General features: G+C 40.9%; 1 protein-coding gene across 1 annotated transcript in view; it reads right to left on the reverse strand.

Moving 5' to 3' along the window:
* The window catches only part of LOC106149147 (thyroid receptor-interacting protein 11-like), a 29,523-nt gene that overhangs the window by 5,345 nt on the left and 8,080 nt on the right, over positions 1 to 16,098 (reverse strand). Inside the window, exons 2-3 of the mRNA XM_013517146.1 lie at positions 4,686 to 4,796; positions 1,054 to 1,113 (exon numbers count right to left, since the gene is read on the reverse strand). Coding sequence (XP_013372600.1) covers positions 1,054 to 1,113; positions 4,686 to 4,796 — 171 coding nt within the window. The remainder of the gene's footprint in view (positions 1 to 1,053; positions 1,114 to 4,685; positions 4,797 to 16,098) is intronic.

Here is a 16,098-nt window from a genome sequence, read left to right on the forward strand (position 1 = left end):
CACTGAGCTACATCCCTGGCCTCTAGCTGCTATTTTCTGAGGTGATGAGTCAAATGTATGTTCAATCCTATGCACTCCTGCACCAGCACTTTCCATTTAAACCTTGAAACAATCCTATAAAGTAGCTATTAGGATGCTTATTCCTAAAACAGAAAATAGGGAAGGTCAGGTAACTTGCCCAAAGGAACACAACAGGTAAACAGGATAGCCATGATTTACACTAAGATCTGACTGGAGAACTTACCCACAGTAACATTATAATGATAGTGAACCCAAACACCAAAAATGCTATAGCTAGCCATAATTTCTTTTTTTGTTGTTGTTTTATATCCGGTACCGGGAATCGAACACATGACCTTGCACTTGCCAGGCAGGCGCTGTGCCGCTGAGCTAAATCCTCAGCCCCTTAGCTAACCATAATTTCAATACTAAAAATAATCCATGAAAAACACTAAATATAAGACTTTTCTTAAAAGAAATAATTGATAGAAAGAAGCAAAATGCTACAACTAAAGTAAAATAATTACTACCATGAATAATATTTATATTTTATTTTGTCCTTATCCTTCAACCCTGAAATCTGGAAACCTCACCAAGCTTGGAATTCTGTTTCAATTAAGGCAGCTTCATGATCTACAATAGAGTCTTTCCAATGATTTTGGAAACAGAGACATTTTAATGTATTTATTTTAATTTTCTACAGTACTGTCTTTCAGGACCTCATATATGCTATTTGAGGCCTCTAGCACTGACCTACACCTCTAGTTCACTTCATTTTGAGACAGGATCTCATGAAGTTGCCCAAGATGAACTTGAAGTTTCCATTCTGCAACCTTAGCATCCTAAATAGCTGTGTTATAGATGAGGGACACCCAACAAAATACTTTTATGTATTTTCTTCTCATAAGAAATAAAGAGGACTCAAAACAGATAAAAACTGGGTATTGTAGTATATGGAAGCCCTTTTGTCACTGAGACCTTTACTAATTTAGGCCTTTTAATGCAAAGACATTAGAGGCACAGCCAGCCCTGGCAATCAGCAGTCCGACTCACCTTGATGATACACTGCACTTTGTAGATTTCACCTCCATCAGAGCTGTGTGCTCCCTGTGCCTTACAAATTTCAAAAAAGAGAATGAGAAAATAATTGCACTAACATTCTTGCAAAACAAAAGGTCACAGACTTTATTAGTAGCTAATTTTCCAAAAAAAAAAAGGCATTTCCTACTTTCTGATTCATGAATACCAAGCCCAGTCCATTACAGAGTAATACACAACAAATAAAAGCTGCCAGATTCAAGAATTAGTTAACTGACTGGAGAGCAATAATTTTACAAAATAACTAAAATTAAGATAGACAAATGCAGAATATTTTACTTAGCACAACAACATGTAAATAGGAGGATAATCAAGCTACTTTCTAAAAGAAAGTTTCTAATGTTATAAATTATACAGTAAAAATCTCTTCAAAATAATTTTGAAAACCTCTCTATCTCACGATAGAATACTACTTGGTTTGACAAGAAAATAACAACTTTCTGGATTCTTCTCATTCTGTACTTTCTTTGTAAACACTTCTTGACTGAAACCTAGTAACCATGTTTGGAGGGATCTTGCACATAAAGTAATGCATCAATTCATGGGGATGTTGTGCTATTTTTAAATCAGAGTCATTAACATTATCATCTCAAATATTTATCATTTCTTTCGGTGAGAACATTCAAAATTTTTTCTTCTTGCTATTTTGAAAAACACCTTATTACCCGTAATCACTCTACTGAGCAAAGAACACCAGAATTGATTTCCTCCAACTAACTACAGTTTTGTACACACTGACAGAAGCCCCCACCCTCCCTCCCCACTGCCCACCCAGGGCTCTAATAAGCACTCGTCCTCCTTTAGACATATTTACTTGATAAAATGTTAATGAGACAAACGCTGCTCTCAAGCTAAAAAAACAGAACAAAGGAAAAAGCACAGGATTTGGAGTTAAGAGATGTGTATTTGAATCATAACTTAATCACTGACTCAGTGGATAATAACTTTTAGTTTCCTTATCTGCAAGTAAAGACAATAAATGCTGCACATGGTTATTAAGAATAATATAATATACATATGTAGGGGTAATTTAGATGGAAACCCCTTACAAAATATAATACAAATATTGATTTTTATGGTGACTTCCTAGAAAATTAAACCCCCTAAAAACTCCAGGTTATGCATTTTGTTCTTTTACACCACAATATGGATCTGCCATTTAGGAGGCATTCAACATGCGCTGAAGTGAACATAGCAAAGCCAGCCTCTTTCCTATAAATTCTTATCCTAAGCAATGTTTCTTACACTGTGTGGTTCGGATGATCAGAATCACCTGGGAATACTTTTTTGTTTGCATGTAGTTTCTGAACCCCAGATGGTTAATTTCTTGTTGACAGGAGCGAGTGAAGTCCTGTGAGTCTATGCAGTCAGGAGACTCCTCAGAGCACCTACTGCAGGACGGTCTCCTGGACTGGGGACGACGGGTTTTAGGCTTCAGGTGCACCGGGAATCAGGGTACCATGGTACTGACCTGCACAATGCACCTAGAAGACTGTTTGGATTTATAAAACCCATCTTTTTGGATAGGATAAAGCAGTGTGCCCATGGTTATTAGCTAGAGTCTCAGAAGAAAATAATAGAGCTGGGCATGGTGGTGCACACCTGCCCTCCAGCCCTCTGGGGACTGAGGCAGGAAGATTGCCAGTTTGAACCCAGCTAGGGCAACTTCATCAAACCTAGTCTGAAAATGACAAAATAAAAAAGGGGTCGGGGTTACAGCTCAGTGCCGAGGCCCTGGCTTCAATCCCTAGAATCAGAAAAGAAAACTTAGTGGTACCTAGGTTCACAAACTTAATTCACTTAACAATTCTGGCATAGATGGCCACTTTCATATTCATGCAGGAAAGATGGCCAGGGTTGTATTTATTACCCGATACAGAGCTCCCAACCAAAAAAAATTTTGTCAAGCACTTCTGTTGGCAAAACAAATTGTTCACAAACAAAAGCGTTCATCCACCATGTGTTCATATGCCGTTGTACTGGTTTGAAAGAGGGTCCGGCTTTAACATCAGCAAAGATGAGCCACAGAAAATCCAAATTTGTTTGGAGAGAGAATAGCAGATAAATTCTGAAATCCTGAGCATAGTTTTGACTTGACATCTGCAAAAGCAAGTCATAGCCCAAAAGAAATTCTGAGCACAGGAGCTCTATGATGCCACGTCCATTTTTCATGAAACCTGCTGAGATCACAAAGTAAGGGATCCAGACAGACTGACAGGAACTCCAACAAATCCATAAGACACTCGAACCAACAGACGACCATGTAGCACCTGGGAGACAGGAAACACGCAGCATATTTCTGCACGTGTACAGCTAAGTCAGCAGACTAACAAAACCGAATCTCTTTTATGCTGAATATCAGAACAGGGCTTTCTGATTCGTGCTTCTTCTTATATATTATTATTATACTACTCAGACTTCATCCATTTCCCCAAAATAATAGGAGATAGATAGTGTCTTTGGGGACTACAAGCATCATAATAACAGCACCAAAAAGATTCAGAAAGTATCAAAACTGTAATTATGTATTATCTTTTATCCTAGTAAGAATAACTGAAGTTCATATTTTTTCAGATGTAGCTACAACACAAAAAGCTGGCATCTTACAGGAGACATTTATACCAAGTCGTAGAGCTACAGCAATACAAGCTTTGCAGACAACAGAAAAATCATTTCTAAACTTGAATGCTTCACACGTCCTCTAATATCAACAGTTAAGTAGAAGATAAAATGCCAAAATTTTTCAAAGCATTGTTTCCATTTTGGGGTAGAAATCAGAAGCACCTAATAGGGCTTCCGCGAATTACCCAGAGCCACTTCCTAGTACACTGTATTAGGACATTGAGCTTGGTGTGGTGACTCGTGCCTGTAATCCCAGCATTTGGGAGGCTGATGCAGGAGGATTGCTGAGTGTCCTGGGCTAGACAGTGAGTTCAAGGCCAGCCTAAAATACTGGCCAGCCTAAAAGACACTGTCTCAAAACAAACAAACAAAACAATTCCAAAACAACAATTTCAATCAAACTAAAAAGAAAACAGAACATTGTAAAACACTAGGTCAATTACATCATGCTAATAGTATTATTCCACAAAAAATCAACTACAGGGCAGTATAACAAATACCAACACTTGTGGTCAAAGCACTTTCAGAGCTGACCATGGTGGTGCCTTCCTGTAGTCCAGCTACTTAAGGTGATGGGGCAGGCTTTCAAGTTCAAAGCCAGCATGGGTGATTTAGCATGACCCTGCTAAAAACAAAAAGGGCTTAGGATGTAGCTCAGGGTAAAATCCTGGGTTCAGTGGCCAGTATGCAAAAAAAATTTTTAAATTAAACATGTCATTAGCAAAGACCACACTGCACTACAGAAAAGACCATCTCAAAACACAAACGTAAACACCACCCACAGCAGATGTCTTAAGATATTTTACATAAAAGCTATTCTATTAAATAGAGAAATTAATTTCTCCAAGATTAGTTTATATCATAGAAACTTAATAGCAAATCTCACTGATTTTATTAACTTCAATAATTTTATGGATCTAAAAATAATAATGAAATAAGTACGAAGTGAATGTAACAGCCGTTACCTCTTTCTGCTGCAACTGATTTCTGTAGATCGTCAATTTCTGTGATATTTGCAGCTCTGAGACTTCATGTTTTCCTTTTAACTCACTACAAAGGAGTTTCAGTCTTTTGTTCTAGAAGAAATACAAAAACATTTTCAACAAAAAGACTGCAACTAAAATATGTGACTAATGGTTATGGGCATGTCATCACACAAAAACATACTTTTTCATGCAAAAAAAAGTGTTGTAAAATATCTCAGACAGAATTCTGGTGTCTAAATTATATACTACTTTCAAACTAAAACGTTACGGAAACATAAGCATGTTTCCATACTGCTTCCTTACTGGATGGTGTGAATACTGGATAGTGCAAGTTAGAAGAAATAAGTTCAATGAGTTTTATCAAATTACAGCAGAAGTGAAAAGAGAGTTGCAAGACCTTCCACTTTCCTAAACAGAGATGTTAGTGGACACCGCTGAGGTGTAAAGATAGCAGACATAAGGGATGGAGATTGCAAGTGAAGGGCAGCATTTTGTCCCTTGGACTTTCTGCTAAACAGCAGCTGCTGATAACGGTTCTCCCCCCTTTGCATTCCCAGTGCATGGCAAATGTGCAGACATGGAAGGAAGACAGTGTATGTTAAAACTTTTGCTTTCTCCCTGAACAGTAGAATTTTTAAAATCTATTTAAAAACAGCTTTCTGAAACCAGGGTGGTGGTACATGCCTGTAATCCCAGCACTCTGGAGAATGAAACAGGAGGATCTCTGTGAGTTCAAGAGCAGCCTGGCTACACAGTGAGACCCAGTCTCAAAAAAACAAAACAAAAGCGGAGGTTTCTGGGTAGGCATGGTGGCACAAACCTGTAACACTAACTACTCAGGAAGCTGAGGCAGAAGGATCACAAGATCAGGGCCAGCTGTATAACTTAGCAATATTCTGCCTCAAAATTAAAAAAAAAAAGGTCTGGCCATATAGCTCAGGACCAAGGCCCTGAGTTCAATCCCCACTAGCACAAAAAGATAAAAGAAAGATAGAGTCAGAGAACTGAAAGTTTGAATAACTTTCACGGTTTCAATAGAAAAAAATCAGGGGGCTGGGGATTTAGCTCAGCGGAAAAGCGCCTGCCTGGCAAGCGCAAGGTCGTGAGTTCGGTTCCCGGTACCGGAGAAAAACCAAAACCAAAAAAAAGAAAAGAAAAAAATCAGAGTTTAATAGCTGTTTTAATTTACCTTACGTCTATTTTTATCTTTCTATGGATGACTTCAATTTCTTTTGTTGTATAAAAGAAATTTCTTTTTGTTGTATAACTTTGTTATAGAAAAAAAAATGTGTATACTGAATATTTACTCTATGTTACATGAAGCAATAAGCAGACTATTTACTTATTTACTTTTTGATGGTGCTGTGATTAACCCTTGCCTCAGGCATGTGAAGCAAACACTACCACCAAACTGTGTGCCCAACCTGATCAGGTATTTTTGATAATGCATTTCACCAGATCAAGCAGAAAAGCAGGCTGGCAGGAAGCACAGTCAGAGCACATCTGTCACACGGCTTCATCACAACCGCCACTGCCTCTGATGTCCTTCACTTGCCATCTCCATCCCTTATGTCCGCTATCTTTACCCCTAGGAGGTGTCCACTAACATCTCTGTTTAGGAAAGTGGAGCTCTTGCAAATCTCTTTTCGCTTCTGATGTCATTTGATAAAACTCGTTGAGCTTATTTCTAACTTGCACTATCCAGTATTTATTCCACACAATCCAGTAAGGACGGACCTAGAAACAAAGTGGGAAAACACGCTGAGAGAACGTTTGTACAGAGTAACACAGACGCGACTCCCTGAGCCCAGGGATGCGCTGGGTCTGGTTTTGCACATTTTCACGTGAAAGCAGTCAGAGCGCAGCAGGACCTGACCGGCACCAGTGATCCTGTCTGGAAAACGTCATCCACACAGGTGGATGGTTTTGGGTATTGATGCGTTTATTTTCCTGACTCACAGCACTACAACATAATAAAATACTTCTCTTAACATTTGAATTTTTTAAAATTACAAGCATCAGTCGTCTAAATCAGAGTGACAAATACTCTTGTCTCAAAAATCCCCAAATAGGGCTGCTTCTGGGATTGTGTGCACATTTTGCTCAAAGCTCTGAAAGGGCTCTCACTGCTCCTGTAAAGGGGACAAAGTAAAATCCAATCCTTTAGGAAAGCAGGGTTGAAAGCAGCAGTTATTTCAAGGAGGTATTTTAAAGTTTATACAGAGCCCTTCCCCTCTGCCTTTCTCTCCAAAATTATCTACATTTTTGATATATCATACATATTTTTCCCATAATAAGGAAAAACAATAACTACCACTATTTAAGAATGCTTACTATCTGCAAGGCTCAGTTCTGGTCATTTTATATGCATGATTTTATTTAGTGCTGTCAACCTCATAATTGGCACAATTGCCCTTTTTAAAACAGATAAGTGGGGCTGGGGATTTAGCTCAGCAGCACAGTGCCTGCCTGACAAGCGCAAGGTCTTGAGTTCAATTCCCGGTACTGGAAAAAAGACAAAACAAAACAAAACAAAAAAAACAGATAAGTAAACTGTGCTCCTTGATGGCTAATTATTTAATAATTTGCCAAGATCCCACAGCTTGCAACGCATGCAAGTGGAGTTTCAAGAAAAGTCTATCTAATTTAGAGACCCACACTCTTGACCTTGGCTACATCAGAAAGTAGAATTTGCTGGAATGCCTTCCTGTTGATATTTAAATAATGGGTCATTTTCAAGTTGTGCCAACTGTGCTAGTTTTGAATTGCACAATGTAGGCCTTCTAAATAAATTCTTGCTGAATGAATAAATGAACACTAATCTATTTTAAATGACTTGTAGGATAGCTATCAAGCAAGTCCTGCTGTAATACAAAGAGGAAGGAACAGCAGCATCAAGCAGTGTAGCAGGTATCTCCCATCACCCACTCAAGCAAAGTTTCTTAAACATCAACTGTATATCAAAGAAGATACCACACACTGGTAATACAAGGTACCTAAGAATATATATGTTCTCCACCCTGACCCACAAGGGTAAAAGATGAATTACAGCTCAGGGTAGCGTGTGTTGCCAGGGAAAGAGCCACACACTTCTGCTAGGAGCTCAGGTCACTGGCACTAACCTGCCCAACAGTCAATTCACCAATTTCTTAACCAGTGAGCAGGGTTGTGCAGGAAAATCACTTTAGGGGAGCTGAGGGGTTAGGGAAGCAGAGGAGGAAAGGCTTCCCCTGCAGAAGTTGGGTGTGTGGGTACCTAAGTTCCATGTGGCGGCAGCTCACACACAGGTGTGTACAAGGATGTGTGCAGATACAGCGATTGGTACGGCAACTAGGGATAAGGTGAACCCGGATGGCCCGGTCCTTGTCCTCCCGAAACAGAGATTTGGATTTTATCTTGTAAGCACTAGGTCAAGACATTTTAAAGAGCCCTTGTGTTTGGAAAAGTTACTAGCAGTACAACAAGGAATGGTCTGGAATGAAGAAATGACAACAAACTGTCCCTGAAAGAGATCAGAAAGATCTGAACTCAGAAAGAGAGAACAGTTCTGACAGTGAGTCAACAAGATTTAGTGACCCATTGGAAACTGATTAAAAAGGAAGAGAACACACAAAAATAATAAAGGTGTCTAGTTCAGGAAATTTGATTATACTGAAAACAGGATTGAGACTATGGAGCCAGGTGGGGTGGCACAAGGTTGTCATCTCAGCAATCTGGCAGGCTGAGACAGGAGGATCACACATTTGAGGTCATCCCGGGCAACCCTGGTGATTTAGCAAGACCTTATCTCAAAACTTAAATTAAATTATTCAATTGAATTGGCCCTGGATTCAATCTCCAGTACACGCAGAATAAAAAGAAGGAGGAATGGAAGAAGGAAGAGGAGGGAGGTTGAAAGGAAGCAAAGAAGGAGAAGAAAGAGAGAGAGAGAGAGAGAGAGAAAGAGAGAAAAAGAGAGAGAGACACAGAGAAACAGACAGAAAGAGACAGGGAGAGACAGGGAGAGGGAGATTGATTGTGACTAAGGCAGCACCACTGGTCAGAATAACCCAGTGGATTCCACCTCACACCCGCCCGACATACAGGTGGGGGATGCATCGTTTCTGGTTTCAGGTGAGCAGAACAGACAGCTGCTCTCCCCTATCTGGGACACACAGGGAAACTCATCATTTCCCCTAATGATCAGTCCTCCCCGCCCCCAGACCTGCCCTCTGGATGCTGAGGCCATTCCTAGACACACAAAGAAGGCATTTAATTCTCATCCCACACCTGTCCTATCAGACGCACCCCTCCCCCGTACCCCACCCACCCAAATGAGTTCTGGTGGCTCCCCATCTTCCTCCTCCCAAACAGACACCACACTGGAATTCTAAATGAAGCGCTTTCAGGCAAACCATTTTTATCTACTTTCAACAAATAAGCATGAAGACTCACGTGGTGCCTCACACTTATATCACTCAGGGAGCTGAGGCAGGAGGATTGCACATTTGAGGCCAGCATGGGCTACACAGTGAGTACTAGGTCAGCCTGGACTATAGAGAAATAAAAAGAAAGGCTCAATTAAATCACAACCAAGGGTCTAGGAGTGTAGCTCAGTGGTAGAGTGAATTCTTAGCATCCATGAGACTTTGGGTTCAATCCCCAATGCCCCCAAAACCTGTTAAAATAAGATGCCAATTTATTAATTATTAAATTTGCCAATTTAAGTTATTAATTTATTAATTTAAGGGGAAAAAAACTGTCCAAGGAGCTACTCTCTTCCAAAAGTCCAGCCCAGCCCACTGCCACCGCTCCTATTCAATATAGTGCCGGAAACATTAGCCAGAGGAATTAGACGAGAGAGAGAGAAATAAAAGGAATAGGGTAAGAAAGGAAGAAGTGAAATTATCATTATTCACAGATGGCATGATACCCTACATAGAAGACCCCCAAAACTCCACCAGACTTGTAGATTTAATAACCAAATTCAATAGTGTAGCTGCAAAGTCAACACTCAGAAATCAATAGCATTCCTATACACAAAAAACAAACACACTGAGAGAGAAATTAGAGAAACCATACCCTTCACAACAGCATCCAAAACAATGAAGTACTTAGGAATCACTCTAACAAAGAAAGTAAAAGATCTATACAGTGAAAATTACAATACTCTGAAAAAAGAGATTGAAGAGGATTTTAGAAAATGGAAAGATATTCCTTGTTCACGAATAGCAAGAACAAATTCTGTGAAAAGGCCATATTCCCCAAAATTATTGTTTTGGTTTGGTTTTGGTCTTTTTGAGACAGGGTTTCATTAGAGACAGGCTGGCCTTGAGCTCACTTTGTAACCGAGGCTGGTTGTGAACTCGCAGTGATCCTCCTGCCTCAGTCTCTGGAGTGCTGGGATTTTTACAAGCATGCACCACCATGCCCGGCTTGTTATTAAACAGATGCGATGTAATCCCAATTAAAATATCATTAGTATACCTAGCAGACCTAGAGAAAACATTCCTAAAATTCTTCTGGAATCAGAAAAGACATAAAATCACAAAAGCAATCCTGGGCAACAAAGGCAAAGCAGGAGGCATCACAATTGCTGACCTGAAATTATATTACAAAGATACTGTGATAAAATCAGCATGGTACTGGCTAAAAATCAGACCTGAGGATCAGTGCAACAGATGAGAAGATGCAGATACAACTACAAACACAAGAAGACACCTTATCTTTGACAAAAGGGCCAAACATGTTCACTGGAAGAAAGATAGCCTGTTTAATAAATGGTGCTGGGAAAACTGGCTCTCCACATGCCAAAGACTAAAATTAAACCCATGTCTCTCACTATGCACAAAGCTAAAGTCAAAATGGATCACAGATCTAAATATTAAAATAGAAACACTAAGTCTACTGGAAGAGAAAGTAGGTAAAATCTTCAAGACATAGGTGTAAGTAGTGTTAATGAACAAAAACCAAACTGCATGGGAAATGCTATAAAGAATCAACAACTGGGATCTCCTCTTATTGAAAAGTTTTTGCACCTCAAAAGAAATCACCAACAGAGTGAAAAGAAAACCTATGAATTGGGAAAAAAATTTAGACAACTGTCCCTCAGATAAAGGACTTCTATCTAGTACATATAAAGAATTTTAAAAAGCCAAGCTCCCAAAATTCAAAGACCCAATCAAAAAGTGGGCATCTGAGATGAATACATGCTTCTCAGATAAAGAAATACAAATGGCAAATAAATATATGAAAAAGTGTTCAACATCATTAGTGATTTGAGAAATGCAAATTAAAACAACACTGAAATTCTATCTCACCCCAGAAAGAATGGCTATCATCAAGAAATCAACCAATAAGAAATGCTGGAGGGGCTGTAGGAAAAAAGGAAGCCTCCTCCACTGTTGGTGGGAGGGTAGACTGGTACTACCACTGTGGAAATCAGTGTCGAGATTCCTCAGAAAACTAGGATTAGAGGTCCCATTCAATCCAGCTATCCCCCTTCTGGATATTTTCCCAGAAGACCTGAAAACATCATACCACAGTGATATATGTGCACCACAATCTGTCACGGATAAATCTTGGAAACAACCTAAATGCCCATCAACTGAGGAATGGATAACAAAGATGTGATATTTTTATACAATGGAGTATTACTCAGCTATGAAGAAAGATAAACTCGAGGCTTTTATGGGTAAATGGATTCAACTAGAGATCATATTCATAAGTGAAGTAAATCCAACCTGCATGTATAAACATCATATTTTCTTCTTTGTGTAAGAACCTGAAAGAGTAAATAAAATACAAAAGGTACAATAGATATTGTGAAAGGGAAAGAAACTGCTCAAATGGAAAGAACAATTGGGATGAAGGAAAGGAGAAAAGAAAGAAAGAAAGAAGGAAAGGGAAAAAAATATATATATATATACACAGGATAGGTAATATAATTATACTTCTGATTTCTACTGGTTTATTGAAAGGAACAGTTAACATTTAAATTTTTTTACCAATTTTACATGCTTATATCTGGTAATCTGAACAACTAGTTTGAAGACAACAATACGCAATATAACAACTATTGTTGAACTCCTATCATCTTGTTTTGTGAAATTCTGTATCATTTCTAATGTTTTTTTTTGGGGGGGGGGGGTGCTGGGAATCGTACTCAGGACCTTGCATTTGCCAGGCAGGTGATTATACTACTGAGCTATATTCCCAGCCCTCATTTCTAACGTTTTTAATTATTTTTTTATGCCCTTTAAAATAAAAAAAATTTTTAACTTTTAGCTTTATCTTTCCATATAAATAACTAGGAAGCCTGGCATATACACAGTTGACCTCATAATTGAAATAATCCTCAGCTTCAGCAAATACTATCTTCCTTCACTTCAGTAGTGTTATTTCAATGCATTATTAAAACTAAATGCCTGTGTTCCTTAGTCATTATCACTCACCCACTACTGTTTGTTTTACTTTGTCATTGTGCCCTTTTCTTTATGCCTTGTTCTAGTTTCCTTTAATTAATGAACACATAATATTGCTTAAATATATACAGTTATTATTTGAATTATTCTCTTGATTTTTCCTGAATTATTGCTTTTCATTTCCCTGCTAGTGGAAAATATACATTTTAACTAGTAAAAGAAAATTAGATTATAAAAAAAAGTCCACCCATCAAATCCCCGGAGACCTTGATTGAAATTCAAATTTCACAACTCATCGCAAACACCTGCTTGCTGGAAGAAATATCAAGAAATCAAAACAGCAATGAACTTAATCATTGATTATCACACAACCCTAGGTTAAAATTCAATAGTAAAACAGCATGGATTGCACAAATGAGTGAACATGTTGAGTGTAGTGGCCACACCCATAATCCCACCTGAGGCTGGAAAGTTTGACCCCAGCCTGGACTATTTAGCAGGATCCAGATGAAAATTTAAAAGAAAAACTGTAAAAAGGACTGAGGATGTAGCTCAGTGCCAAGGTGCTAGGTTCACTCCCCAGTTCCACAAAAACAAAAGTGAAGGTTGCTAAGGATACCCACGGAATAAAGTCTTCCTATTCTACTGTCAGAAAACAGTGGAATTTTACACATAAGAACACATTTGCAGAGGAAAAGCTGCAACATGTCATTACAATGAGTACAACTGAATAGAAAACTATAAAATAACTATAGAAAGCTATAGAAAACTATAAAATAGCCGAGTGTGGTGGCGCACACCTGTAATCCCAGCACTCAGGAGGCTGAGGCAGGAGGACTGTTGTGGATTCAAGACCAGACTGGGCTACAAAGTAAGTTCAAGGCCAGCCTGAACTGCACAGTGAGACCCTGTCTCAAAAAGACAAAAACAAACAAACAAACAAAAAACTATAAAATAACTGAACAGAAAAATATAGACATGTCTCACTGATTATATAATCAAGATAATATGGACAAGAGTCACCAAATGTTTTTTTTAATTATGAGCTATTTCATTCCTTACAAAAGAAGAAAAGTATCAATTTCTCATCACTCTTTTAAATGTGTCAAAATAAAGGAAAATGATCAAAGTCGGATCTGCCCTGAATCTGAGGGCAGAATAAGCGGTGGGGACTGAGGGACCCAAGGATAAGAGGCGGCTCAGCAATTTCGGTCCACCCTGAGAGGGATGCAGTCTTTGGAGAGAGGACAGGAACCTAGCGGCCTTCATCACAGAAAATCCCACTAGGAGGAAAAAGAGGAGAGCAGAGAAATGGGGCTGGGTGAGTCCTGGTCACCTGGTGGCTCTTGGGGCTGGAGATGGGGCCCAAAGGGTGTCCCCAGGGTCCCAGGAAGCCCAAGACCTCCGCGCCCGCTGTTACCTTCCACCTCCTCCTCTCCTCGCTTCCTGCTGCCTGGGATGTTTGAGATCGGGCCAGTGAGGGGAGCCAGGCTGCCCCCCACTTGACCCAGTGACTGGCCCAGGCCGGAGCCCAAGGCCCCGAGCCAGGACCACATCTCTGCGCGGTTCCTAAACCACCTGGTCTGCTCCCAGAAAAGCGTCCAGCTCCGCCAACCACCCCTCCGACTCTCGCAGCTCCGCGGAATCCTTCTCCTCCGTTTGCGCTCGGGGTTCCAGCGACAATGCGGGCTCCTAGCAATGCAGAAGCCTGGCTACTCACCAGTCAGTACTCAAAGGCCCCAAGAAGAAGCTGTGTCCTGATCTCTTACAGATGGGGAACACTGAGAATGGAAGCTTTGTAGTGACCTTTCCTCACCAGACAGGAGATATAAGGTCTCTAAAAATAAGGCTCAGCTATGCCCACCCTCTGTATAATGCATGGACCTCACTATATCGGAGACCTTTAGGGTTTTAAATAAAAATTGAATTGGGCCAATCTTATCCTTCCCCTCCCCCAAAACTTAAGACAGCTGTGAGGATCCCTGGGTACTCAGGCTTCCGTAGGCTATGGATCCCAGGCTGTGGAGACATAGCCCACTCTACTGAATGATTAAAGACACACAGGCACAAAAAAAGCTGCATCCTAACATGGGATCCAAAACAAGGCAGGTCTTTAAAACATTTGAAAAGGCTTTCTGCAAGGTTCCAGTCAAGGTAATTTGTTCACTCCCTGTGAATACATAAAAGACAAAATGATTCCACCTCAATGGTGATTTTTATGCTGCTGATGCTCTCAGTGCTAATTTTCAAAATAGAAATGGCTCAGAGATTATGTTCGATGATAAAAAGTTGCATGATCTCACATTGCTGTTTATATTCTCGGTGGTCTAAAGCTAGTTGTGACTTCCTGTACCTGTCCCAAGTGAGCACAATGGTGGCCCACTGCGCACACACCTACCTGGGCTCTGTGACATCCTATTTCAAAGCTCCCAGTTTATACTGCTTCAGCTAGCTCTGCCCTGACTCCAGTTGACAGCAGAGCGGATGGCTTCCCAGTCATGTTCCCTCTGCAGCCAGGGACGTGCTCTGTACTTGGACAGATGAAAGGGAAATACACAGAACCAGCTCTGAGGTCAGCTAGGGACAACCGAGTAATGATATTTCCATCCCTTAGCAGTTGGGCACAGGAAAGAGCACATCAGCTAGCGGGTCGCCTGACTGAGACCTGGCCCAACCCAGTAGGAGCACCCTGTGAGCCCCGTGTGTGAAGTAAGGAAAAAAGCCAAGGCCTTGGGGCACACCGATAGAAACTGAGTCAGAAATGGTTGTGCTTCAGATTCCCCTACCCAGGAATCCACTTGATGTGGTCAATTAGAGCACATGTAACTATAGATCAGATTGGCTTCCCTTTGTAATTTGTGTGAATCGGAGCAGCCTCCACCCACAAAACAGAACAAGAGCTCCCACTGTCCAAAGACAAGACTGAGGGTTTTACACACCAGGAACAAGGAAACAGAAGGGTAAGGAGAGACCCAGACTGGTTAATCTCAGGAAGAGTTACAGGAGATAAGATTTCCTTGTGATATTGGATCAGGTAGACTGTTCTCAAGAAAAGACTGTTCTACTTTGGGTTCTTCGGCTACCAGCCTGGCAGTGGCCTCTGACCATCCCACACGGGCTCACGCAGAGAGCTGGAAATCAGCCTTGGCTGAATTAAATCCTGAGGCTGAGGGTTTTGTGGCCACGGCAAACCCAGCCCACCCCAACGGACGCAGCCAGAGCTCCTGAAAACCACTCAAAGACTTTCTTACCTGGTCAGGTTCTGGGGGGTATGGGGGAAAGTGGGAGGGCTTGACAGAGGGAACCGGGAGAAAGCCGTTTTAGGAGCTCAGCCACGCTGCATGGGAAGTCACCACAGCGGGGAGCAGGGCTCGGAAATTCAGGGACAGGGACGTGGGGTCACCTGGGGAGGATTCGAGCAGGGCAGGGCCGGGTGCGGCAGCTGCACCCATGTGTCCTGGACCAGTAGCTGCCAGGGGCCTCCGCCTTAGGACTCAGAGCTGCATTTCTGAAAATAAAGCTCTTATTATACGGGAACCAGATATAATGAGATAATTTTTTTCTTAACTTTTCTAATTCCATTGTGCTACTGTAGCAGAGAACACAGAGAACAGAGTAAGAAATTTGTATTAAGTCAAATCGTTTTAACCCATAGTACCTAAAAATAAATTCTGAGATTTATGAATGTAATTTCCTTGATTTCTAGGCCAACTCTCAGTGTTAAATTTTGAGGATGAAAATGCAGAGAGCAGCACAGCAAAGTGGCAAGATACAGGAACCCCAGCTCCGCCCCTAGGTACTTAGCCTGTGACCCCAGACAGCCCACGAAATTGCTCTCTGCCTCCGTTTCCTCTGCTGCAAGATGGGGAGAAGGAGGCCTAAGCCTCAAGTTTCCCCTGTGGGTGAAAGTGCGAAGTGCCCTGTCAACGCTCATACCCAGTGGACCACGAAGCAGAAATCAAGACTACGGACAGGGCCGAGAGGAGAAG

Source organism: Chinchilla lanigera, unplaced genomic scaffold (assembly GCF_000276665.1).
Source record: "Chinchilla lanigera isolate Chin_1 unplaced genomic scaffold, ChiLan1.0 scaffold00037, whole genome shotgun sequence".
NCBI lineage: Eukaryota > Metazoa > Chordata > Mammalia > Rodentia > Chinchillidae > Chinchilla > Chinchilla lanigera.